This window comes from Sorghum bicolor, chromosome 1, assembly GCF_000003195.3.
Source record: "Sorghum bicolor cultivar BTx623 chromosome 1, Sorghum_bicolor_NCBIv3, whole genome shotgun sequence".
NCBI lineage: Eukaryota > Viridiplantae > Streptophyta > Magnoliopsida > Poales > Poaceae > Sorghum > Sorghum bicolor.
In genome coordinates this window covers 73724341-73748424 of record NC_012870.2, presented here as the reverse complement: position 1 = coordinate 73748424, position 24084 = coordinate 73724341, and the positions used below count along the sequence as shown (strand labels likewise).

Sequence of the window (24084 nt, the reverse complement as noted above, 5' to 3'; positions counted from 1 at the left end):
TACATCTTTCTTTCTTTAAATTTTCTATCTTTCTTTAATTTTCTTTTGGAGAATACTTATGCCTGAAGTTACTGGTGGGAGAGAAGGGAAGTAACAGGGGTGGGTGGTTGTGCTGCTGCTGCTGGGTGCTGCAGCTGATAGTGTTCAGTAGCATGTAGGTTTCAGATGAGGCTAGCTGAAGTGCGCCTAAAGGGACACGTTGGTTGGGTAAAGGAAGGCCATCAACTGATCACACGGTGATGGTCTGCGAGACTCATCGATCGGCTTCAGTGAGCAGTGAGCACCGAAAACTACAGCACAGAGCTGCATCAAGGCGGGTCAGTCAGAGCGAGCGAGCGAGACGTCAATTCTTCCTTGTGCACCTATCTAGCGACTGCTGAACGATGACGATGGAACTAGAATCGGATTATATATCAAATAATCGGCGGTCAATGTGCAACTTGCTAGCAAAACCATCTTTCGTGTGTTTTGCGGGGAATATTCGTTTTTTTCGAGCCTACTCTCCCTTCTTCTAATCTACTCCTGATAGACTGACGAGTTTTTCTTTTTTCAACTGAAGATGTCCTGGGCCCTCCCTCAGATTAAATTTGGTTTGCTTGAAATCAACCTGAATCAACAGGCTGCATAAAGTAGGATCTACCGATTGAGTCTTGAAATCATACCCTAACACTCTACACTTTTTTATAGATAAATTCATCATCAAGGAAGGATCGAAAGGGAAAAAAGGCATGATTTTGCAACGGGGAGAGATGGAGAACTAGGTGGTTTAGTAATAGAAACAAGAACACAACAATAACCCAACCGAAATATCTCTGTTCATTCACATACCCCGGTATCATCATCTGCAGACTGCAGGCGCGGCGGATCGAGATGCATACACGAGGAGGAATGGAAGTACATCTCAGAGCTCGGAGGGATCGACGACGATACATAGATACAAGCAGCGGAAACCAAAGAAGAAGAAAAGTGAAAAGAAAGCGGAAGCACTATTATCCCGCAGCAACAGCAGCGGAGCTGACGCGGCGGCGGCCTTGATCTACTAGAAGCCCCGGCAGAGGCGGAACCTGTCGCCCCACGGCCGCGGCTGCGGCCGGAACCGGCTGGGCCGCCTGGGCGCGGGCGGCGGCGCCGTGGTGCGGCTCAGCATCTCCCACATCACGTGCACGTCCTCGTACTCGCACGTGCTCACCTCCTGCCGCAGCCTCCACAGCCCTGCAAGCAACCAGCGACGGTGTCAGTCACACCAGCAGACCCAAGAGATCGTCGTACGAGAGACGCCGCCGCCGCCGACGTCGAGCCGCCCCGCGCTGCCGTACGTACCTGTTTGGCGAACCCCGAAGCGGGACGCGACGCCCAGCCAGGCCCGCCGCACCGGCAGCACGACGCGATCCCACCAGTAGCCCATCGATTCGCCGACGGCGACGCAAGGGCAGTCAGTCGCCGGCCGGACCTTAGCCGCAGGAGACCGTACGGGACTACCCCTAGGCCCTAGGCCTCCAGCCTCCTCGGCCGCCTCCCTCTTGCTTGCTTCCCCTTGCTAATCAGACCGGGGTCGGGTCGGTGGTCTCCTCTCTCCGCCTGCGCCTCCCCCTCCCTATTTGTACGCGCGGCAGAGAAGGAGAATCGCGAAGCACCGATGCTCACACTCAATCGACACTGACGCGCGGGCTCGGATCGCGGGTGGTGCGTGGGGGCACGGGCGTCAGTGGGGCTGGTGGGTAGGGTGGTTGCGGGAAGTTAGTTAACGGGGGGGCGGCGGGCACGTGCCAGGAGGCGGTAGGCGGCGTCGCACACGTCGGCGTGAGGTCCTGATAAAGCGGGGCCCAGATGGGATTCATGGGCGCGCGGCGGGTATGTGGCGGAGGCGGTTGAGTGGTGGTTGCGGGGGGGTGTCAGTGGAAGGAGTTAGGTCACCCGCGCGAGCTGTTGTGTTGGGCTGGGCCCAGAAACCCTGACGCTGCTTAAATTCTCGACTCTGTTTCCGAACTTCCGAAATCCTCCCCGTCTTTTTTTTTCACGAAAAATATAATCTAAGACCGTTGAGTTGGCGAGACATAGCGATACGACTGGATAGACTTGTCAATTGTCATCGAGAACAAAAGGAAGACGACTACTACTACTACGAGCATGTTTAGCTCTCAATCAAGCAATTCTCGCCGTCTTTTTCTATGTAGTGAGAGAGAATTCTAAGGCTACCATGTCCAAAGAGAGAACAAAATCGATGTTCCAACACTCGAGTACGGAATAGACAGACCCAAAGAGAAAGGTAGAAGATAGTTTTTTTTTTAGGTTGCGGACCAGAATCTTGCTAACAGAGGGCTGGGGGGGAGGGGATGGAGGAGGCCGCTGCATTTGCATCTTCTTTTAGCGTGTCGTTGCTATGCAAATACCGTCTGTGTTATCTCGGACGCCGGGAGTGCAAATAGGAGCTAGCTTCTTATCTATTGGCAAACTTTGGTTGAACAACGAGTTTACAATCCATAATTGCTTTACTTCGGTCGCTCTTTGGGGCTTATGAAAATTTTGGAAATGATCTTTGGTTTTCAAAGAACGGACTCGCTGGTCGAAAATGAAAACGAATGCCGCCCAGAACGGAATGGTACAAAATTGGATAGCTTTAATCTATGCCTTAATTGTGTGTGTGTGTGTGTGTGTCAATGAAGAACGAGTCGTTTTAAGTTTTAACAGAGAAAATGCATGGAGTGTCTAAGAAGCTTGGTGAGCTCTCAAGTGACCATCCTAACGGTGGTGTTTCCGGCTGCGTGGGGTGGTGAAAAAAAAAATATGAAAAGACTTGCTCGATCTGGGCAGATGGGAAAGGTTGGAGGTGCTTCTTAATGGACGCCCGATGGAAGCTGATTTGGTTTGCAAATTCTACGGGTGTATTGTAACAAATGTTTTTGAACGTACATGTGAACTGTCGTAGGGGGTAGCTCTTCTGCACCGAAATCTCTAATTGCTCGGCCCACCACGTTGGTTAGTGTTAGCTCACCCAGATGAAAAGGCGCCTGATTACATTATTGTTGTATATGTCGTGTGGCGATAACATGTCCCGCTTCCGTACATTTGATCGCGACAGAACGCTCATCGGTTCAAGGACGTCCATGCCGCCATGTGCCGAGGAAGAAAAAGATCTCCTCAAGGGGATGAAATGCAGTGGATCCTTCTCGGGCTTTGTTTAGTTCACCCCAAAATTCAAAAGAATTTAAAGATTCTTCGTCAGATCGAATTTTACGATACATGTACAGAACATTAAGTATTAATAAAAATAATTAATTATAAAATTGTCTGTAATTTGCGAGGCGAAACTTTTTAAGTTTAGTTAGTCCATAATTAAATAATAATTACCAAATAAAAACGAAAATGCTATAGTGTTAAAATAAAAAAAATTGGATCTAAACAAAGCATCATTTAGGCCTCGTTTAGTTCACCCAACAACCAAAAACTTTTCAAGATTTCTATCATATTGAATCTTGCGGCATATGCATAAAATATTAAATATAGATAAAAATAAAAACTAATTATTCAGTTTGTCTGTAAATCACGAGACGAATCTATAATTAGACAATGTTTGTCAAAATATATAAAAAAAATCTAAACAAAGCATCGTCTACCTGCGCGCGGGAGCACGACCCAAAAACTGCCTAACCCTGTTCAGTGAAGCTCACATTGTTCAGCCACTCAAGCACGTGATTGGAGACCCGGACGCGGCATCGGATCCCATCACCAACGCAGCTTGGGAGTAGGGAGCTAGAGCCGCGGCGGCCAAAAGTTGGCGAGAGGTGCGGCAGGCCATGGACCATGGTGGTGGTTTGGTTCACGTCGCGGACGAAGAAAGCGCCGATCGAGCCGCCGCTGTCCCGGGACCGGATTACCCTTGTTGCCGATGCGCGCGCGTGGACCATCGCGTTTCCGGCGTCGACTGACCGGAAACGTCCAAACAACACTTATTCTATTTTTTTTAGAATCTGTAGCACTTTCATTTGTATTTGACAAATATTGTCTAATTATGGACTAACTAAAATCAAAAGATTCGTCTCATCAATTCCGACCAAACTGTACAATTAGTTTTTATATTCGTCTATATTTAATACTCCATGCATGTATTTCAATACTCGATGTGACGAGAAATCTAAAAAATTTTGTAATTTTTTTAAACTAAACAAGGCCACAGATTGGCCCATAGCCGGATAGCCCCAAACCCACACAGGCACACACCAAGGCGGCAAAACGGGGCGCCTCAGACACGTGTGACCCCGGCCCTCGCGCGGTAGATGCTGTGCTGATCCATTGCACTGGACACTTGGACGTGGACCCCCCCCCTGCATGGCAGTGGCACTGGCACTGTGACGAGTTTCCTCCCTGAAGCTACAGAGGCACAGAGCTACTCCTACGTGGCTGTAGTAAAGTTGCGTGCAGTGGGGGCGAAGGCGTCCATTCTCGGCGTGCGTGAACTCGCCGCGCGCTTGCCGGGAACCTAGCTAGGTAGCTACAGCGGAGGACCTCACGTTCGCGTTCCTCGGACGTGGGCTCGGCAGCGAACCGCGAGTGCCCCGTGTCGTCCTTCGTTCCTCGCCCGGACGCGGCACTGTTTCGGCTGGCTCTCAAGCCACATGCGCGCACCGCCACCGCCGGCCCCACGGCGCAGCACGCCGCGTCCGCTGCCGTTTCTTCCGTCGCGGTCGCGGATGCGAACCGCGCAGCCCAGCCAGCCAGCCAGCCAGCCAACCACAACAGAGGAAGGGGCAGGCACGCCGGCACAGCCCACACAGCACAGCAGAGTAGGCGGAGAAAACCCCAGACGCGCACGCACTGGCTGGGTAGCCGCTCGCGCTTCGCCGCTAGCTGCTGCCGGTGCCGCCTCACTGCTTCGCTTCTCCTCCCTCCCTCCCTCGCCACCTCCTCCTCGTGTCGAGCCACCCCGCGGCCGGCCGATACCGACAGACCCAGAGCCCGGACGCGCCGAAGCGAGGCCACCGCCGCAAGCATTTCCCTGTGTGTGCTGTGCTCAGGTAGCAGTGCGAGCCGAGATGTTCGCGAGCAGGCCGGTGGTGCACCCGCTGGAGGTGGCGGCGCCCGCGGATCCGGCGCAGCAGCCGCCGGGCGTGCTGATGAAGGACCTGCCCGGGATGCCGGGGACGCCCGGCGGCCTCGGTCTCCGCGTCCTGCAGCTCCTCCTCGCAGCCATCTCGCTCGCCGCCATGTCGTCCACCGTCGACTTCGCTAGCGTCACCGCCTTCAGGTACGCCACCTCTCATCTTCATTCCCCGTCTCTCTCTCTTCCGTTCCACTTCATCATCTAGTTTCGTTCTCCAGTCGCCTGCCTAGGATTTCGGAATTGCATTGTGGTTTGGTGGTTTAGACAAGCAGTAGAATGGTTCGATCTGTGATGCTCAGCTCAGCTAGCTAAGCTTAGCGGGGGTATTCACACTTGAAGTTTCAGTTTCAGCTGGTTGGGTTAGGTTGAGCCGTGAGCGGGGGACTTGCTGTTAAAGCTCCCAAGACTTCATGTCTTGGATTTTTGCTTGATTCGGCAATGGGGTGTGAGACCGAACTCCTTTTCTTGCACGACGTGTGGGCAATTCTAACTGTGACAATCCCCTGAGCCACCAAAACGCATCTTTCTCCGGGTTTCTTTCACATCAGCAAGTATTTTCACTAGTCTGGTTTGTTTCTCAGTGAATTTGGGTCAAATCTCTGAACGCTAGTACCAACGTTTGCAAATCCTTTTGTTGCACCTGGTTTTGGGCGCCTGGGATCAAGATCCTTGCCTGGCAGGCATTGATCCAAACATCCCCATATAACCCTTTGTTTTTTTTTCTTTCAAGAAACCGTGCTTAAGCGGGCACATATCCAAGAAAATAAGAGTAAGAAAGGCAAGCCTTCTGTGAACTAAAGACAGTTTACTTGGAGTGTCCTCTGGAAAAAGTTGCACGCTAGCAACATCCATTTCAACTGTCGAAATTTTCTGCAGCTGCTGCTCACTGGGCTCCAGCCTGCAGAGCTAAAATGGATATTGTTTTGGTGAATAAACTTCTGGAGTTGAATTTATATTGGTACATGGTACATAAGGAATGTGGACAAGCGAATCTATAGCTCTGTTCAATACTATTTTAGTGCAAAAATATCATGCTGTACTTTTCCCTAAACATACGGAAAGGGTTTAGTTCACTAACAATTTTGTGATTATGTCAGTATCCAGATCCATACCCTATCTTTTCATAGTATGATCTTATCAGGTCAAAATAATGCCTATTCTACCATGTATCCTAAATTTTATAGTATCTCGATCCTACATGAAGGCATCTAACATAAAATTTCATGGTAGCCCAATACTAATTGACATAAATCACTTGATTTAGTCATGACAAAATACTATTTAAAGTTAAGGACCATTGAAAATAATGTCAACAATTTCACTTAAATATACCATAAGTCTATTAAATTAATCAAAATCATTATTGTAGAATTAAATCTTTACAGCATATTACAAATCTTATATTAATATGATTTGTAAAATTTGATAGGATGCCAATACTATGATCCGATCTGATAGCGTCAAGCAAAAACCGATGCTATGTAGGATCCTGATCCTCAACCCTGTTCAAGTAACACCCATCCCTTCTTCAACCATTTTTCTAATCTGGTACCTGCTCCGGCTTGAGATGTGACAAGCCTGTTTTGGTTCTAGATTGACATGACTATAAATTGACTGTAACGGCTGAGTTGAATTACGATGAGCTGGGGCTGGACAGAAAAAGAGGGTTGTATTAATAAGTAGGCTTGTCATTACACATTCGTTATCTTAAAAATATGGTATGAAACATTCTCCACTGTACATCTCTGGGTGAATGTTAAGCCATCGTATTATTACCATGGTATCAAAGGGATCCCAATCGTATGATAAGCATGGATTATCATGGCACTCCATTACCTCACAAAATGTTTCCTGGTACAAATGTGGTATTTCATTATAAAACTATGCTCAAAGGATGCCCAACGTTTTGGGTGGATTAGTAGTTAATTTCTGAAGAATTATCATAAAAAGTTATCTTTCTAATCACTGCTCCAACAGGGAACATTGATAGTTAGTACAAGTAAGTGCAGGCTCTTGAATCCTAAGAGAAAGGCAAATTTTTGTTTGTCCGGAAACAAATACCTTCCTATCTTAGTTTAGCACTTTAGCTAATATTTCTTCTTGGGCATGTTGGTATCTCCTGTTCACTAATCACTACTTATTGCTGATTATGGGCTGTAAACAAGAAGAAATTGATTTTTTTGCATGGTACAGTTTTGTTATGTATTAATTTATTTATTTTGTTTTAATGTGATTGTGATTGTAATAGATGTGGTTGAAACTTTTGCTAACTCAGAAAACAGGGACAGTGTTGATCTCTTGGGTCAAAATGTCTGTGTTATCCTTTTTTGTGGTTGTCGCAGCAAATTCATGTCTTCTGTATGCTGCATTGTGGCATCCTCAGCTTCAAGCCTTTCCAACCTCATTAGTTTGGTTTAGTTTTGTGTGTAACAAACTGATGATTTGCTCCTTTTGCCAGCTACCTCATTGCAACAACCATCTTGCAATGTTTGTGGAGCCTTACGGTAGCTATTGTGGACATATATGCACTGCTCGTTAAGCATTGTTTACGAAATCGTCGGACTGTTGCTCTTTTTGCCATTGGAGATGGGGTACGTAAAACATCGTACTTGTTCTTCATGATGTTTATAAAAATCATTAAGTGAATCTTCCATAATATTTGTAACATTTACAGATAAGTTCTGTTGAACAATTTCTCAACTCTCCTCTGTCGTGAACTAACCACAACATACAAAAAGTACCATATAACTGGGATTAATCTGACGCTCTTTCGACAATATACTGATTTTCTGATGTGGAATATTAATTGTGTACCACAAAGAAACCCAAATAAGTTGTCAGATCATAAAGTCGAATGAAATTGCCTCTCATGAATCATAGATTTGCTTAGGGGAGCTAGGATCGCATTTATCTTCTGATTCAGTGTGTTCTTGTTTGACGGCAGATCACATGGGCAGGGTCCTTCTCCGGAGCATGCATGGCAGCAGGAGTCACCACCCTGATCGACACAGATCTGGACATGTGCTATGAGAACCACTGTGCTAATTTCCAGACTGCAGTAGCAATGGAGTTCATGTGCTGTTTTTCTCTCTTACCATCCCTTCTCCTGAACTTGTATTCGATCGCATCTAGTCGCGGCTAGCTGAAAAGGAAGAGGAGGATATAGCCTGATCTTGGAGCAGTCTGAGCATCCAATTGCGGTTTTAGTGACAACTGGATATAATGACAGTATGAGACTATGACTCAGCATTTCTAGTTTAACCTGTAAAAAGGAAATAGGGAACTGCCTGTTTGCAGATGCATTGCTCTGAAACCTTGCAGTTATATGCGGTACTACTATTTACGTGCCCTGTAAAATGCTTGGAGCTGTTAGAGTTTTAACATGTCCTGACTCCTGAACCATGTATATTGCAAGTGAAGAGGAGGGGTAATGGTGATGCTGAAGAATGCGTATCTGTTCATTCTTCGTTGGCAGGACTCACTTTCATATTCTGTTACAGTTGACCTGATCTTTGTGAAGAAGTATCTAAATTCTCGATTGCTTCGTTTCGTGTTTGCTCATCACACGGACACAGCACATACTCGCTCTCCACAGCTCCAGTTAGAGACTATTAGTGACAGTTTTGGTAGGCTGTTTTTTTAGCTGATGCTGAAAATACTGTTTCTTGGTTAGTTGATTTGTTCTGACCTGTGGATGCCCAACAACAAAAGGCAGCAATCTAGGGTGTCACTTGTCAGTTGTCACCTACTCACCTGTCAGTCTGTCACAAGCCGGGGATGCACTTGTAGCCTACACCACCGTTCCGACAATAAAAGATAATGCCGCGCTTGCAAGGCCGCCGATGGCTCACAGGTGTCGTCCACATATATTGGCTGGGCCTGGGGCTACATAGGAGTATGCAGTGGAAACTGGAAACGACATTTTTGTGCCCATGCACAACTTTTTTGTACAGCGAAAATGATACCGCTTACCCTTGTGGAGTTTTACCACAGCGACATCATACTTAAGCTACCAGCTTTGTTTTGCACTGAAGTACTCCCTCCATCCTAAATTGTAAGTCATTCCAAGAATTTTGGAGAGTCAAAACATTTTCACGTTTGACCAAAATTATAGAGTGAAATACTAAGATTTGTAATGTAAAGTGAGTATACTATGAAAATATAATTAAGAAAGAATCTAATGATATTTAGTTGGTATCATAATAATTATTATTTTATCATATAAATTTGGTCAAACTTTGAAAAGTTTGACTCTCCAAGATTCTTAGAATAACTTATAATTTGGGATGGAGGGAGTAAAAAATTACACAACAAGTTCCCTTTTTTTTAATTTTTTTTAACAAGTTCCCCTGCGTACTAGGATTTAGGTACAATGCAGATTTACAACCCCTACAGCCATGCTCATTAACATAGCATAACGCTTATTTATGTCCAAGTGAGATTGCTACCTATATTTACTCACAACTCGAACCATTTCCGCGATCGAGTCATTTTTATGTTCATGAAGTGAAATTGCCGTCAAGAAGATTCAAGACGAAAGAAGCCTGCCACATGAGCATGGGCAACTTCACCAATCACCATTCGATGGAGCGCCTCCGTCTCCGATCCTTGGGCGGCTCCGTGCCCACGGCATCAAGCCGCAGGAACGGGTTCAGCCGCCCGAGCTTCTTGGACACGTTGTTCATGAAGCCCCCGCTGCCACCCGCGGCCTTCTTCGGCGGCGGGCGGCGCCCCGGCGGTGGAGCGCCGCTGGGCTGCGGGAGCGCCGCGGGCGGCTCCCTCATGTGCATCTTCATCCGCAGCAGCTCCATCTTGAGCTCCTCGTTCTCCCGCTGCAGCCGCGACACCTCGTCCAGCACGGTCCGGGCGTGCCGGCCCTGGAGGCTCGGCGTCGGCGCCGGCCTGTATGGCGGCGACGGGGCCCGGGACTCGCCGCCGTAGAACGACGACACGCCGCTCGGCGGCGGCGCGTGCTTAGGGGCCTCGCGCAGGCGCCGCTGCTCGTGGTAGAGGACCTGCACCACCGTCTGCACTGGCAGCCTGTCGTTCTGCGCCGCGTGCGCGCACGCCTCGCGCGACAGCTTCTGGCAGTCCATCACCCGGCACACCTTCTTCCGCCCGGCCTCGCTCAGATGCGGATGCGCCTGCATGCAGGAATCCATAGTCCACAGTGAACGATCATCTAGTTGAGGAAAAAACCCATAACCAATATGGCAGTAAAAAAACAATGAAGATCTCCGTGTTTAATTTCTCACCTTCAAGTAGATGTCGATGGCACGGTACATGCCGTCCTCGTTGAACCTGGCGCGTTCCGGGATCATCTCGGCAAGGCCGGTGAACTTGTCAATGGGCAGGTCGACGTCCGAGGCGATCTCGGCCAGGTACGACTCCAGGAGCCTGCCGACCATTCCAACGTCGTTGGGCGGCGGCGACGCCGTCGAGATGAAGTCGTCGTCGGTGTTGTAGTCCAGCCGGGCCGCCTCGGCCTCGTGCTCCAGGTACCCGACCAGGATCCTCTGGACCGCGTCGACGTCGAACGTGGTGCCGGCGTCGGGCGAGGAGGACGGGATCAGGAGGTCGTCCAGCACGGCCTGCCCGAGCTGCGCGGCCATGCGCTTCTCGAGGTCGAGCCGGCACGCCAGGGTCGTGTCCAGGCACAGCGCTGCCCGAAGCAGCATCGAGAGGAAGCTCACGGACAGGGAGTTCTTCTCCTTCGGCAGCAGGCTCACGATGGTTTCAAGAACCACACGCTTCTCGTGTTCCTGCCTCGGGTCCATCTTTTCCTTCTCCCTCCCGTGTGTGTCCTGCAACACGAGCCCAGCAGTTTGTCAGGTGCATGTAAGAACTATACATGCATGTACCAAATCAGATCTTCCTGTACTTTGTACATGTAGATTGATACATTGCAGAGAATGAGGTGAGCTCACCAGTCTTCGCAGCGACTTCTGAGCATAGAGCATGATGAGCGTGGCCAGAGCAATGCCCTTGAATCCCTTCGCCTTCATGGCAATGAGGACTCTCTGGAACGTGTCAATCCGCAGCGACGTCAGCTCGTCAGCCAACCAGTCATCGATGGCCTTGAACGACGACACGTCCATGCCGGCGTTACCGTTCGTGTTGCTGCCCATGGGCATGCTGAACTGGCTGTCGTTGCAGGCGATGTACGCGATGGCGTCGACGCACCTGCCGACGAGGTCCACCTCCTCGGACACCGGGAGGAGGTCCTCCGACCTCCGGAGCACGGTGACCGCGCCCGCGAGGCTCGTCAGCGCCACGGCCTCCAGGTAGGCCTCCGTCCTGGCGGCCAGGTTCCCGCCCATGCTGTCGTCGGTCATCTCCAGGTGCTCGGCGGCGCACCGCAGCATGGCGACGTTGTCCTCCGTGATCTCGAAGTTCTCGCCGTAGCAGAACTTGATGACGAGCTCGAACGCCGCGGCGCCGCCCGGCATGCCCGTGAGGTCGATGTGGGTGACCCTGGAGCCGTTGATCCCCGACACCTGCTTCCGTATGTAGTCGCACCTCGATGCCAACGGGAGCTGCAGCAGCGTTCGCACCGCCCGCTAGTCAGAACCCAAGCTTTTCTATACGATCGATGATCCCAAGAACACGCATGGAAAACTATGATATCGAAGCACTGTGATTCATATGTACTAGTAGTAGTATTTGTTTACCTTGTGCAAGTTGAAGGTCGCCTCCCCAACCTGGATGGTAATATCGCTTGGGAATTCTTGTGACATTATCCTGCAACAATCAAGCGAAACAATTAAGAGCTTCAAACTCGATCGGCAAAACTTTCCTTTTGATAAACTCCAATTGCAAGGTTTGGCTACGCATTAAAGCAAAACGATTCAGTGAGTACGATGTGAGATCTGAAAGCACAGTCACGTGTTGTGCTAGCTTGATGACAACTGCTGTTTGTTTTCAGTTCAAAATCGATCCGAACAAGCTGTCAGCGGCGGTTACGGAGTGTTAACACGAACTCGTCGAATCAAATGCGAAACAACAACAACATGCCAATGGAAAGTAAAGCAAGTAGAAGCAGCAGGGAAGGAGGAGAAGAAACGTATACCAGTCACTGATTCTCCTCATCGCCGGCGTGTCGAGCCTCCTCTCCTCCATCTGGCGGCCCGGCACTCACAAAAGGTAACCGAGCTGCTGTTCACCTCTCCCGCTCCACCCCTTCCCGCTGTGTCATCCCGGGCGACGTCGACGTCAGAGGAGATCGCGGCAGTGCTGGAGAGCGAGTGACGCAGGTGCGCCGGCCTCTGGATCGCGCTCACGCCACAGCTGCCTTGCACACTGGCCTCGGCGGCCGGAAGCCACACAATGGCGCCATCGCACCGCCTGCCGTGGATAATGGATAAAATGAAGCCGAATAGAAGAGGAGCCCCCGACCAATCCGGGGGATTGTTCCTTTGGCGCGTAGCTGAAACCCCTTGCCTTTTCTGCCGTCGCTTTCCGGCGACTAGTCTTGCGCTACACGGGGCTGAGGCGTGCGGATTTGGACTTTGGACAGCTTTCCCTGCAGCTGCGGGCCAGGGATGATGTTGGACCACGGCCCATTCAGTACGGGCCGAAGAAGGCCCAGCAAAACAGATCGACACAGATCATGCGGAATGCGCCTATTCTTGCCGGTTGCCGTCCCTCTGAAGGCATGAACGGCCGGCCATGACTGGTTGACGACGAAACTCGTGATCAAATACGCGTGCGACCACTGAAATTTCCAATCCAGCGCGGGCACCCGTCGCCGTCACCGGCCTAGTCCACCGGTCTTAGCCTCCGTCGTCCGTCCCACGCCACGCCACGGCACATCACGGTGCCTCCTCGCAGCTTCCTCCACTCGTCTCCTCCTCTCCCTCTCGCCCCAAAACAAGCAAAGGGAGCAGATGGGGGCAGCGGGCAGGGGGCCGCTGCATTAAAAAAAAGAAGGGCACGGAAACTTAATCCAATCCATCCACCAAACCCAAATCTCTGTCTCGCGCAGCGCAGGCGCAGAGCACCGCCACGCGCGCCTCATCCGGTACCGCCATGACGAGCGCCTCCGAGCTCTTCACCGCGCGACGCGGCGCCCGTGGGGGCCGCCTCTCCGATCCCGACCCGGACCCGGACCCGGATCCGCACGCCGACGCGCTCCGGGACCAGCACGGCATCGGCGGGCGGCGCCGGCGACGCGGGTGCCGCCCGCGACGCCAGCTCGACGCCGCTGGGGACGTGCGGCAGCACCTGCACACCGGCGCCCCGCCACCGCGTCGCCGCGGGTCGTACACCGTGAGAATCCCTTGCCGCAGTCCCCCTCCCGCTTTGATTATTGTCGTATCAGTTGTGTTGTGGCTGGATCGGAGTATCTCCGCCGGGGGGGCGTTGGTTTATAGAATTCGTTGACACTATTTGGTTTCCGCTCGCGCCAAATTCAATGATGACTGGAAATGCAGGTTTTTATTTCATGGTTACATAGCTAGGGAAATGGATACCAATAGGGATTAGGCAATTGCACTTGTTACCGGGGGTTGCACTTCTTTTCTTTTTTTTTATAACATACTGGGGTTAAACTTCAACGTTCTAATTGGTGAAATGTATCGGATTGTAATCCTATCTGAGATTCTGAACCAAGCTTCATAATCCCACTGGCACTGCCATGTTGCACAAAGAGTTGAAATGAGCCTTGTTCATTATAGTAGCAGTGATTGGAACGCTTTGTGCAATTGTAGCCCTACCATCAGTCAGGTTTCCTAGATGGGATATAGTTATTTGCAGTTTTCTTAATTACCTCAGCAATTTTATTTTTGCAAGGGTTGATCTATGAAATAGGCACCTTTTGTTACAACCTTTTATTTCATTCAAATGGGAAATGTAGCAATTGCCTTGCCTAGTCATGGACTAGCTGGAATCTACACTTTAGAACTTTTTTTTGCTATGCTGTGTCATTGTGCTCATATCATCGAGCGCAGTAGTTTTGCTCTTATATCCTTGAATTCCACTTGAAATAATTGATTCATCAGCCATTTAATTTGGGGTGTTGGCTATATGTAATTGTAACTTGAAGTCATGACCAAGCCTATGCACCTATTTGCCCTTTTGTTATCTACACCAAGCCAGCTTCATTTCAGGAATCATGCCATGGGCTACCATTTTCATCCAGATTGTTTGTGATGGGTCCAATATTTCTCTGTTTTTGGTGTCTGCAGGATCAGATCTTATCGTACATAGACAATAACAACATTGGGGATTCTGCAGCTCGGAGGAACAGACTTGATAGGCTGATGTTCAGGACAAATGAGCGGCTTCCTGGTGCTGTACTGCAAGCACAAGCACGTGTCCTGGAGAGACTCAGGGGCGTTTCTCTTGGTTCATCTGCCTCCAGGCCATCCATCTCATTAGATGAATTTTCTGCTAGCGATGTGTTTAGAATCATCGACTTCAGAAATAGAGAAACGAGGCACGAGGCAAATCGGCCCCACTCATCATCGTTCCACCCGAGCAGTGAATCAGATGAAGAAAGACCAACTGTCAGTTCCACTAACTCCAACCGGTCAACTGGACTTAGCAAGGCGGCTTTCCTGCGTTTGCAGATTGAGATTTTTGAGGCTAGCAAAGATGATAACAGAGAAGCATCATCAGAATGTTCTATTTGCCTTGATGGATTTTATGATGGAGATGAGCTGATAAGGTTGCGCTGTGGCCACAGGTTCCACTCAACATGCTTGGAGCCATGGGTGCGGAAATGTGCAGACTGCCCATACTGTCGAACAAATATACGGTCACGATCCTGATGGCAAACCCTTAGCTGGAAATAAGATTATAACCACAATGGAGTTAAACTGTTGCAAAATTCGCTGCTGTGGGCATCCCAGTTAATCCGGTGCTCCTATGGCAACATGTCATTTCTAATATCCTGAATATGTGTGTTGTGTCGCTCAATGAGGTTTATGGACTATGGTGTTGTGTGTTGTGTGGAGGCTGATAGCAGTATAGCTTAGAAACCACCCTTTTCTGTGTATGTAAGCGAGGGATTGAGCAAATGATCCTGTTCTACTTATGATAATTTTCTGATGTCTGAATGTCAGTTGGAATTGCATGTTTCTTACGTACTATGGAGGGCGAGGAACATTGGCTTTGCTGTTTAAGAACTGTATATCTGTAATGCTGTGAGGCAATAATGCAAATAAATTGAGTAAATTTAAAACGTAAGAAGCACTGCTAAGAGCATGTTTGGGACTGCTCCAAACAGGCCCTAAAGAACGTGAACTGGGCGGCCAGAAGTGTCGTGCCCGGAGCACCTGTGTTGAGCTGAACCGAGAATAGGCCAACGAACGCAGTGGACAGGTGGCGACGGCGAGCTTCCTTTTGCTTGAGGCCACGCAGAAGCTGCCAGTTGTGTTACAGAAGAGCCTTTGCAAGGTTTCTCATAAACACGAATTTGTAAGAGGACTTTATTAGCACTCTGACCAAAAATGCTTTCCTTCAGAGTTCGGAATACCAAGATTGGTTGGGGCAAAGACAATAGCATGCACAACAAAGTGCTACATTCTTCACTGAATTTAATAGCCGTAATATGCATGTTCTACACAATCAACACAAACTGGCACCTTACAACTCCAGCCGATTCCTGCCGGGGGCTTAACATTCTCTAATTTCAGTGTACAGGGTGCAGACAAGGCTGCCATGCTCCTCATTCGGTTATAGGTGTGACAATACAAGCAGATACAGTAAAGTAAGTTTCTAGTGCCTTTTACATTCCGATCAGAACCTATCCCCTATGGAGCTCTAGAGTTCAGATGACAACCCCTACAAAAATTCACCACCCTTCCGTGTTAGGCAGTAAAAGCAATAGCATTGATGCATGATACAAGTCTTGCAATTTCGGCTGCTAGCAGCTTGATCACCAGCCCACTGCACCAATAATTTATGCTAGGACCATTACATAAGTGCCAACCAGCCACCACGGGATTGAGTCCTCGAGGTGCATCAAGTGTTCAGGGCACCATTCAGAACATATCCAAGTATGACAGAAGCAATTTTGATGCAAGGATTGCCCTGGAGATGTTCTTCCAAGGACAAACAGACTGCCCTGAACATGTGGCAAGATAAGTTGCCCAACCAGATCACTATACATGCCTTTCAACCTTGATTACCAAAATGTTCTGCCATAGTTGCCACATGTGCATGCCTCAGGATCCAGTTGACCAAAAGTAACTTAACTGCCAATGAATTTACCATACAAGCTGCTGATCTTGTGAGGCTAGAAATCCAATCCTGAGCCAATATATATAGTCACCAGATTGTCCTCAATATGCATACAACTGCAAAGTAAAAGAAATGGTAAATACGTATGCAATGAGACAAACACAAATTTGTGCCACAGTTAAGGACAACTGACAAAATAACAGTAAACAGGTCAGGTCAAGATATAAGATACAAATTTGATAACAAGGATTCAATATGAATGTAGGTGCTATGAAAAGTTAACAAATGTGTGTAAAAGGGCAGTAAAAAAGCTACACCGTATGTGCCAGTACTCAGCACATATTGAAAGGACAGCATTCAGTATAGCATACGTCAATCACACCAACTGATAAATCCATGACCAAGAAATATGAAACAAAAACACAACGCAACATTCCTATCAAGATTACTCACCGATGGCTAGTTAAGTACCTCCATCCCAAATTATAAGACATTTGACTTTTTTATCCTAAGTTTGACCACTCGTCTTATTCAAAAAAATTGTGCAAACATAGTCAAATTTAAGTCATTCTTGAAGAACATTTATTAATAAACCAAGCTACAATAAAAGAAATGATATTTTGCACAAATTTTTGAATAAGACGAGTGGTCAAACTTGGTGCTAAGAAAGTCAAACGTCTTATAATTTGGGATGGATTGAGTAATAAACATATTCTGAATGACAAATTAATAGCACCTGAACAAGAATACAAGATGACAACTGATATAGGTTACTTGAACATCTACCGGTATTTTTTGATGGGAACAAAGAAAAAAAAATAAAAAACAACAGACATGGTAAACAGACTTACTGATTACAAGAGCAGCAAGTGCCAAAAGAATCAATTGAATAGGATGCCCATATCGAATCTGATACTGAGATCTTTGAAGTTTTCTATGAAGGGCTCCGAGCCAACCATAAAGCTTCTTATTGTATGTATGCTCATCACAGGAACTTAAGCAACTCTTGTTCCTTTCAAAGCATCCCTCTAAACCCTACAATGAGGAACAGGAATACAAAGCTTAGAGCACTAAGATATAACCAAAGAGAGAGCTATAGAGCAAATCATCTTTGCATCATTTGAGTAAGATCCATTTACCTGACTCAACTGAGAAGTACTCAGAGGGATAGCCTCTTCAACATCCTGTTGGTTAATGCCTGCCCACCTAACAGCTCCATTTTTACACTTCGTTCTAGGCTTAGGTTGCAAGGTATTCGTCAAAGCACATGTTTTCACTATCTTAAGCAAAGGCATTTTGTCTGAGCCATTAGATAATTGTTCTGTGGTTCCTTCACATTCATTAGGAATTGACATGCTCCATGAGCCTATATCAGCACTGGCACTAGCTGCTCTTCTGTGCCCACGATGCAAATCATCCTTTGCTCTCGCTGAAATCAAATCCGTGGAACCAGCTGAATCCTTGGAGCTGTCAGTTGATATATCATTTTTCATCCTTGCTGCATTGCTGCCCACTTCAATATCACCTGCTGAAGGAATTGTGACCACTTTGTCTTTCTGTTGAAAAGGACTGGCAGATAGGAAAGCTGCAAGGTCATCCCGTTCATCCTCATCCAAATGAACCCAGCTCAACGGCCCCCTCCCCTCTGCAACATTGGATTCTCTCAAGTTTTTCTCAACCTCTAATATGCGATGGCCAATTGCCATAACAAAGTCATCATGCCTAGCTCTTGTGCCTTTTCCTGCTGAGATAACCAGGTCGTTCGATCTGATTGCCCGCGCAAGTTCATCAAGCTGAAAGAAGGATAAACCAAATCTCAGAATGAGCTTTTGAATTGAAGATACTTGTAGCAGTAATCTTCAAATTTTGCACTATAATTACAAACATATTTTTTATAAAGGTTTGGCCACTGACATAACTGGATGGGTACATTATCCAACCAAGTACTGTGATCACCTCAATCACATCCACATTTTCATGAATGTGGTTGTTTAAGCATCATGCTAATATGGCGACTCTTTCTTTTTTTTTAAAAAAAAAAGAACGGGAAGCTGCCCAGTACATATATATCAAAAAAGGAGGATCCCAGAGGGAATATGGCAACTCATAATAAGCAGAAGAAATGAATCAAACACCATGCTAAGTTCAATTGTCAGTGATTGGTTAAGCAGGAGAACTTACACATCTGAGTGTCTAGGATACACCGATTGGGCTATAAAACACTAATGAATTTAGGGGACTACAGCAATCGGACCGTGCAATAATAATATAACCTCAATATGAACGATGAGGGCGACAGATTTACCTGCCACTTGGCGGTGCCAAGCGCCGTGTGCAGCTCGCGGCGAAGCTCCGCAGCTGAAGGGCCTCCACTGACGCTTGCCCCCTCCGAATCGCCGCCGCTCCTCTCCTGGACCCACACCCTATACACCGATTCCATCCTGCGTTGAAGCAAACAGAAAACCGACAGAGGTCAGCACCAGATCCGCGATCGCAACGGAGCAGAGCAAACCTAGGCCAACCCACCCAGGAAATTGGGGGGAAAAGAAGGGCAACGCACCGATCGGCGGATTCCTGCACCTCCTCGGCGGCGAGGAAGAAGGGGTCCTTCTCCCAGCGGTCGAACGACGTCGCCATGAAGATCTCGCCCGCTCGCCGGATCGAAACCGAAAACCTCGAGAGATAGAGATAGAGATAGAGATCGGATTTGCGCTTTTGCGGCTGGTGGCGCGGTGGGGGAGCGGCGAGCCTGGCTTTCCCCCTCTTCTTTCCGCCCGCTTTTGCTCGTCGCTATTTTCTACCTGCGCTGGGCTGGTGGGGATGGTGGGCTGGTGGCTGCCTATTATTGTTGCGTTTACGTTTGCGGGGGTCGGCCGTCGGCGGGCGGGCGCGCGCGCGTGGGAATGCCGTGCTGGGAACGTGGCTATTCTATTCCTCCACTGCCGGCTGTGTGGTGTGGGATGCCACTGTTAAGCATCAGATTGCACTACTAAAAGCTGTTGCCATCGAAAATGCGCGTATATGCTGGTGCTGTTCGAGGTGGAATCGCTGTTTAGCTAGCTTTGTTTATCCAATTTTTTGTGATGTTCGAGACTTCGAGGTGGAATTTGCTTGCTGTTTAGCTAGCTTGTTTATCCAATTCTTTTTGTGTCCTTCGTTAGGGAATGTTTATTATAATTCATTTATCGGCACGGCAGCCTAGGCCTTGTTTAGTTCTTAAAAAATTTTGCAAAATTTTTCAGATTCTCCGTCACATCGAATCTTTAGATATATGCATGGAGTATTAAATATAGACGAAAATAAAAACTAATTGCATAGTTTGGTCGGAATTGATGAGATGAATCTTTTGAACCTAGTTAGTCTATGATTGGACAATATTTGTCACAAACAAACAAAAGTGCTACAGTACCTATTTTACAAAATTTTTTTGAAACTAAACAAGGCCCTAACACCACACGCGCTGGTGTTGGTAAAACGAGGCCGGGTGGAGGTTTCCAGGACTAGGAGAGGCCAAGGCGCCGTGGCGTGCCTGGGCTTCTCGCGTCGGCTTGCCCCTGCCACCCGCGTTGATTGACGGCTTCAACTGACTGCTTACCGCGTTGGCAGTCACTAGTCAGACTGGCAGTCAATAGTCAGACGTGGATTCGCAGATATCATTCTTCCGCTTTGTTGGTTTGGCTGATAAACCATAACAAAAAATACTGTTAAATGGCTGATAGATTCTTCTAGTGTGCTTAAACACCAATATGATTGACGGGCTGACTGTCAGCATAATTGTATGGCTGAATCTGGTGACAGTTCCAGGCATCTTTTTTCCCCACTTCTACCAGTACCAGAAATCATTGGTCATAACAATAGCATAGCAAAGTTATGTGTTCACAAAATCTCGCGAGCTGAAACATCAAGGTACTGGTCTAATATAGGAGACAGATATCACCAGACTAAAATGTCAAATGTGACGGCCTGGCACTAAAAAGAAACTCCAAGGTCCAAGTGTATCTATGTTATGACTAGACTGTACTCGGAACAAAAGTGTAAACAGTTTGGCTATTGAAATAGGCTAGCATAACGGCACTACGGCAGCTCTACCAAAGTTATTGACACAGCTGACATTTTCTTGGCTGGTAGCTTGGCTCTCACATCTTCAGTTCCGTTGTCCACGTCCCCTGAACACTGGGCCGTTTCGTTACGTGTCTGGTTCGCAGCTTCACCACTTTCCTGCCCAGGGAGTTCCTTAGCCTGGTGGCTTGCAGGAGTATTTCTTCTGGCGGTAAATTTCTCACACAGACCACTCGCTCGTTATGGTTTTCTGCACAACAAGGCTAGTTAGAAAATTGAGAAAATACAAAATCAGCTCAGCTGTGGAAATTACAAAGATAAGACAACAAGAAAACAGCAGCTATAGGAATCCCATAATAATTTTTTTTCACTAGTGGAAAATATCAATCCTATCCTACAGGATCTTGCTTGTGGTAGTGCATACAGTATTGTAATGGCCCCATATAAAGGATCAAACTGACAATACAAGAATCTGTATCAATCCATATAATTATTGGATTGACAGTCCTCTTATATCCCAAAAAAAATTGCTAACCAGTCCTATTCCATCCAATCCCAAGATGGGTGTAACCATCCATCCTCCCAATGTTGATGAGGATCAAGAAATGTGCACAATTCCAATGGAGGTTTTATCTTGACGTGGTATACTTACACTAAGATATGTTCACCTTCAGGTGTGTTATTAAGAACAGGTATTCAAGCTTGTGCAGATAGAACAGAGAAAAACAGAGCAAATAAGGATTCAAGGAGGGATGCTATCACAGCCTGGACACATAGATGATGGTATACGGGAACAGAAAGATGGAAGTTCAAGTTCACATTCATATGGTGAGATTCAAGGCTGATATTTATATTTTCCGTTTCTTTTTTATCTCCCTTTACTTCTTTCTTTTACACTTCTTCATCTCTTACCCTGTCATGAGGTTTTCCTTTCTTCTTACTTTCTCCTCTCTCTGCCTTTCATTTAATTTAACATTCTTTACACCTCATCCTTCTTTGTGCTTGCCTGTTGCACTTATTTTGCCACTTCGGTTTATACATGTACAGCTTTTTTCTTTCATTAATGAAATTAAGGCAGGGGCCTCCCCTCCCAACTTCCACTCTTCCCCAGAGAGAGAGAAGATGAAGACCCAGAAAAGGCCATGCTATGCAATTTTCAACTGAACATGGTAGGTTAACCTACATTGTATTCCTGTAGCGTCTTCTCGATGCCAATCCATACCATAAGTTGTATCCCTATCAGGAAACTAGTTCCACAGAATTCATTAATTGCAACAGAAAAGAAAAGTAACCAAGATCTTACTGTAAATTCCCTTCAAGTTAGGATGTTGACCGCGGACAAGCTCTGTCACCACTTCTAAGTGTGGATTCTTTTCCTTAAAGGCTGGAAGTTGTGCCTCCATGAAGGCCCTGCAATCAGAAAAGGTGCTAGTTGTTAAAGAGCAGATTCAGGCATTGATATCCAGTAATGAATAGTACTAACCAGCACCATATTTGATCTAAAGCCCATACAGCTGCCACTAAACTATACAAGGAAAGCACTATAGCTCAAGCTAAAATCTGATGAACGAACAGAAGCACAGGCACAGTTGCACAGAGTGCCTGATTCTATTGTTGCAACAAATAGCATGTAATTGGTCCAAATCCTGACTAAATGAGCCTCTCTTTTAACTCATTCCTAGACATCAGTACCCGCTAGTCCCACAACACATTTCTGTCTACAAATGAAACTTCTACTCATGAATGCCCTAGAAAAGCTAAAGAAGCAACATGATAGTTGTCTTCAGTTTCCAACTTCCAAATTGTAACTGCATACACACTACACTCATCTGACGAATCCTTGGCTGGGCAAATTCAACCAACCATCCGACCAATTCCCGCATTGAAGAACATGTATTACCAGGACCTTGACTAATTCTAGCAACATAATTAAGGAAATCATACGAAAACACTGTGGTCTAATGGCACTACTACCGCGTGAGGAACCAAACTATATCATCATACCTGATGCCCCTGCTGCTCCCTCCCCAATCGCAGTAGTTTACCACGAGCTTCTGCAGCTGCCAAACTCCCCTCAGCGCCATCCTGCCGAAGGGGTGGACCCAATAAAGCACATAGGCGTACACATGTAGAACCGATAAAAAAATCGAAGCAAGCATGATTCATATATACACTTTTGATTATATCAGATCCGAATACAGATAGCCAAATAGATTAAGTTAGGGTTCAGGTGCTCAGTTTTGCAAAGCAGGAAGGAAGGAGAAGGTTCGGACCGCGGACATACCTGGTGTGTGGGTACTCGCCGCCGGCAAAGGGCCCGACGAAGACCTGGGCAGCTGGGAGTAGGGCGGCGGCGGTCGCCCGTTGTCGCGCACGCCAGGTGAACGCAGGAGAGCGATATTCTTCCGGGCCTGTTTACAGCTAGCTTTCGCGCGCGCTAATGGGCCGACCACTCCTCTTTTTTGTGTTTTTTTAAACAAAAGGCTACTTTTTCACCCTCAACTTTTACAAAAGTCCATTTTTTCTCTATGAAACTCTAAAACTGGTCAAATCATCTTCCTCAACTTTTAAAACAGTACATTTTACCTCTATGCTCCGGTTATAAGCGGCTTTAAAGGTGGTTTTGTCTTTTTTATTTATTTTGGCCGATCTTTAAAAAAATCATAAAATAGACAATATAATTTTGTTGGATTTTACATGAGTAGATCTACATAGTGAATATATAATATTATATGCTTTAGTAAAAAGTTTTATTGTAGATTTTGATATATTATTTTCTGTAATTAATTAGAATAGTTTATAAGTGTAACTTCTATGATCCAATTGTGGTAAAATTCTTATGGTGCCTAATTATTCTATACTTTAACTATAATAAAAATTTCATACACATGGGATAATGTATACCTTAGTTATAGATTTATGTAGATTTAACAAGCATGAACCCTAAATAATTCTATAACTAGGTTATACATGATCCAATGAGTATGAAATTTTTACTACAATTAAGCATATAATAATTAGACCACCATAAAAAATTTACCATAATTGGGCTATAGAAACTATAGTTATGAATTATTTTAATTAATTATAGAAAATAATAGATCAAAATCTACAGCAAAACTTTATACTAAAGCATACCATTATATATTCATTGTGTAGATCTACTCATCTGGATTCCAACAAAATTATATTTTTCATTTTATGATTTTTCTATGATTTATTATGATTTTTAAAAAATTCAACCAAAATAAATAAAAAAGAAACAGCTTATAACTAGGACAAGAAGGTAAAACACACGATTTTCAAAGTTGAGGGAGGTGGTTTGCCCGGTTTTGAAGTTTAAGCATACTTTTACAAAAGTTAAAGAGAGAAAAGTTGACTTTTCCTTTTTTCCCGAGTACACGCGAATGACTACGCTGGTTCGTTAGGGACAGCGGCCCATGAAATTGCTTCATTCTTTCTCCTATTTTTTTTATTTTTCCCTTTCATTTTCCATGACACTTGGTTCTTCTCTTAATTTTTTGCTTCTAAATATTTTTATCTGTGTAACTCTTTTCATTAATAATCATCTCGTTTTCAGATCCACTAGTGAAGCTTTTCAATGTTTGTCACTAGACTAGGAGTAAAATTTGTTATTGATCTTTTTAAGTTTGTGTTCTAATCCTTTTTTATTATCCTTTTGTTTCACATAAATACGTCGTCAGCATTTTCTACAAAATCTACAAAAAATTTCTTGTTATTTT

The 24084-nt window shown here is 46.5% G+C and overlaps 6 protein-coding genes across 7 annotated transcripts; 2 read left to right on the top strand and 4 right to left on the bottom strand.

The window, feature by feature from the left end:
• Positions 749-1587, bottom strand: LOC8054225. The gene is made up of 2 exons (XM_002465627.2): positions 1321-1587; positions 749-1212 (listed from the first exon to the last, which is right to left on the bottom strand). The coding sequence occupies exons 1-2, from the start codon at positions 1403-1405 to the stop codon at positions 1040-1042; spliced, it is 258 nt and encodes an 85-aa protein (XP_002465672.1). The 5' UTR covers positions 1406-1587; the 3' UTR covers positions 749-1039.
• LOC8081859 (CASP-like protein 5A2) lies at positions 4741-8590 on the top strand. The gene is made up of 3 exons (XM_002468265.2): positions 4741-5242; positions 7557-7689; positions 8043-8590. Exons 1-3 carry the CDS (start codon positions 5031-5033, stop codon positions 8238-8240), a joined length of 543 nt encoding a protein of 180 aa, XP_002468310.1. The 5' UTR covers positions 4741-5030; the 3' UTR covers positions 8241-8590.
• Positions 9395-12455, bottom strand: LOC8054224 (BTB/POZ domain-containing protein At5g67385). Of its 2 annotated transcripts, none has more exons than XM_021451859.1 (5): positions 12168-12455; positions 11770-11839; positions 11026-11634; positions 10354-10902; positions 9395-10242 (listed from the first exon to the last, which is right to left on the bottom strand). In XM_021451859.1, the coding sequence occupies exons 1-5, from the start codon at positions 12215-12217 to the stop codon at positions 9673-9675; spliced, it is 1848 nt and encodes a 615-aa protein (XP_021307534.1). In that variant the 5' UTR covers positions 12218-12455; the 3' UTR covers positions 9395-9672. The 2 variants fall into 2 exon arrangements, with proteins under 2 accessions (XP_021307534.1, XP_021307536.1); XM_021451861.1 differs by lacking the exon at positions 12168-12455 and adding an exon at positions 11958-12155.
• On the top strand, positions 12907-15182 carry LOC8081858 (probable E3 ubiquitin-protein ligase RHY1A). Its single transcript, XM_002468264.2, has 2 exons — positions 12907-13366; positions 14284-15182. Exons 1-2 carry the CDS (start codon positions 13127-13129, stop codon positions 14866-14868), a joined length of 825 nt encoding a protein of 274 aa, XP_002468309.1. The 5' UTR covers positions 12907-13126; the 3' UTR covers positions 14869-15182.
• On the bottom strand, positions 15600-19203 carry LOC8081857. The gene is made up of 5 exons (XM_002465625.2): positions 18843-19203; positions 18588-18723; positions 17422-18075; positions 17134-17317; positions 15600-16398 (listed from the first exon to the last, which is right to left on the bottom strand). The coding sequence occupies exons 1-5, from the start codon at positions 18917-18919 to the stop codon at positions 16370-16372; spliced, it is 1080 nt and encodes a 359-aa protein (XP_002465670.1). The 5' UTR covers positions 18920-19203; the 3' UTR covers positions 15600-16369.
• LOC8054223 (54S ribosomal protein L51, mitochondrial) lies at positions 20112-22781 on the bottom strand. Its single transcript, XM_002465624.2, has 4 exons — positions 22626-22781; positions 22346-22426; positions 21645-21751; positions 20112-20591 (listed from the first exon to the last, which is right to left on the bottom strand). Exons 2-4 carry the CDS (start codon positions 22423-22425, stop codon positions 20419-20421), a joined length of 360 nt encoding a protein of 119 aa, XP_002465669.1. The 5' UTR covers position 22426; positions 22626-22781; the 3' UTR covers positions 20112-20418.

Excerpts from the sequence above, each read along its gene's own strand:
- LOC8054225 (XM_002465627.2), bottom strand. The coding sequence starts at position 1,405 with ATGGGCTACTGGTGGGATCGCGTCGTGCTGCCGGTGCGGCGGGCCTGG. Across the intron at positions 1,213-1,320 it reads CTTCGGGGTTCGCCAAACAG|GGCTGTGGAGGCTGCGGCAG; the intron begins GTACGTACGGCA and ends GGTTGCTTGCAG.
- LOC8081859 (XM_002468265.2), top strand. The coding sequence starts at position 5,031 with ATGTTCGCGAGCAGGCCGGTGGTGCACCCGCTGGAGGTGGCGGCGCCC. Across the intron at positions 5,243-7,556 it reads GCTAGCGTCACCGCCTTCAG|CTACCTCATTGCAACAACCA; the intron begins GTACGCCACCTC and ends TCCTTTTGCCAG. Across the intron at positions 7,690-8,042 it reads TTTTTGCCATTGGAGATGGG|ATCACATGGGCAGGGTCCTT; the intron begins GTACGTAAAACA and ends GTTTGACGGCAG.
- LOC8054224 (XM_021451859.1), bottom strand. The coding sequence starts at position 12,217 with ATGGAGGAGAGGAGGCTCGACACGCCGGCGATGAGGAGAATCAGTGAC. Across the intron at positions 10,903-11,025 it reads AGAAGTCGCTGCGAAGACTG|GACACACACGGGAGGGAGAA; the intron begins GTGAGCTCACCT and ends CTCGTGTTGCAG. Across the intron at positions 10,243-10,353 it reads CCATCGACATCTACTTGAAG|GCGCATCCGCATCTGAGCGA; the intron begins GTGAGAAATTAA and ends TCCTGCATGCAG.
- LOC8081858 (XM_002468264.2), top strand. The coding sequence starts at position 13,127 with ATGACGAGCGCCTCCGAGCTCTTCACCGCGCGACGCGGCGCCCGTGGG. Across the intron at positions 13,367-14,283 it reads GTCGCCGCGGGTCGTACACC|GATCAGATCTTATCGTACAT; the intron begins GTGAGAATCCCT and ends TGGTGTCTGCAG.
- LOC8081857 (XM_002465625.2), bottom strand. The coding sequence starts at position 18,919 with ATGGCGACGTCGTTCGACCGCTGGGAGAAGGACCCCTTCTTCCTCGCC. Across the intron at positions 18,076-18,587 it reads TTGGCACCGCCAAGTGGCAG|CTTGATGAACTTGCGCGGGC; the intron begins GTAAATCTGTCG and ends TCCTTCTTTCAG. Across the intron at positions 17,318-17,421 it reads GTACTTCTCAGTTGAGTCAG|GGTTTAGAGGGATGCTTTGA; the intron begins GTAAATGGATCT and ends TCCTCATTGTAG.
- LOC8054223 (XM_002465624.2), bottom strand. The coding sequence starts at position 22,425 with ATGGCGCTGAGGGGAGTTTGGCAGCTGCAGAAGCTCGTGGTAAACTAC. Across the intron at positions 21,752-22,345 it reads GGGAGCAGCAGGGGCATCAG|GGCCTTCATGGAGGCACAAC; the intron begins GTATGATGATAT and ends TTCTGATTGCAG. Across the intron at positions 20,592-21,644 it reads TAACTTGAAGGGAATTTACA|AAAACCATAACGAGCGAGTG; the intron begins GTAAGATCTTGG and ends CTTGTTGTGCAG.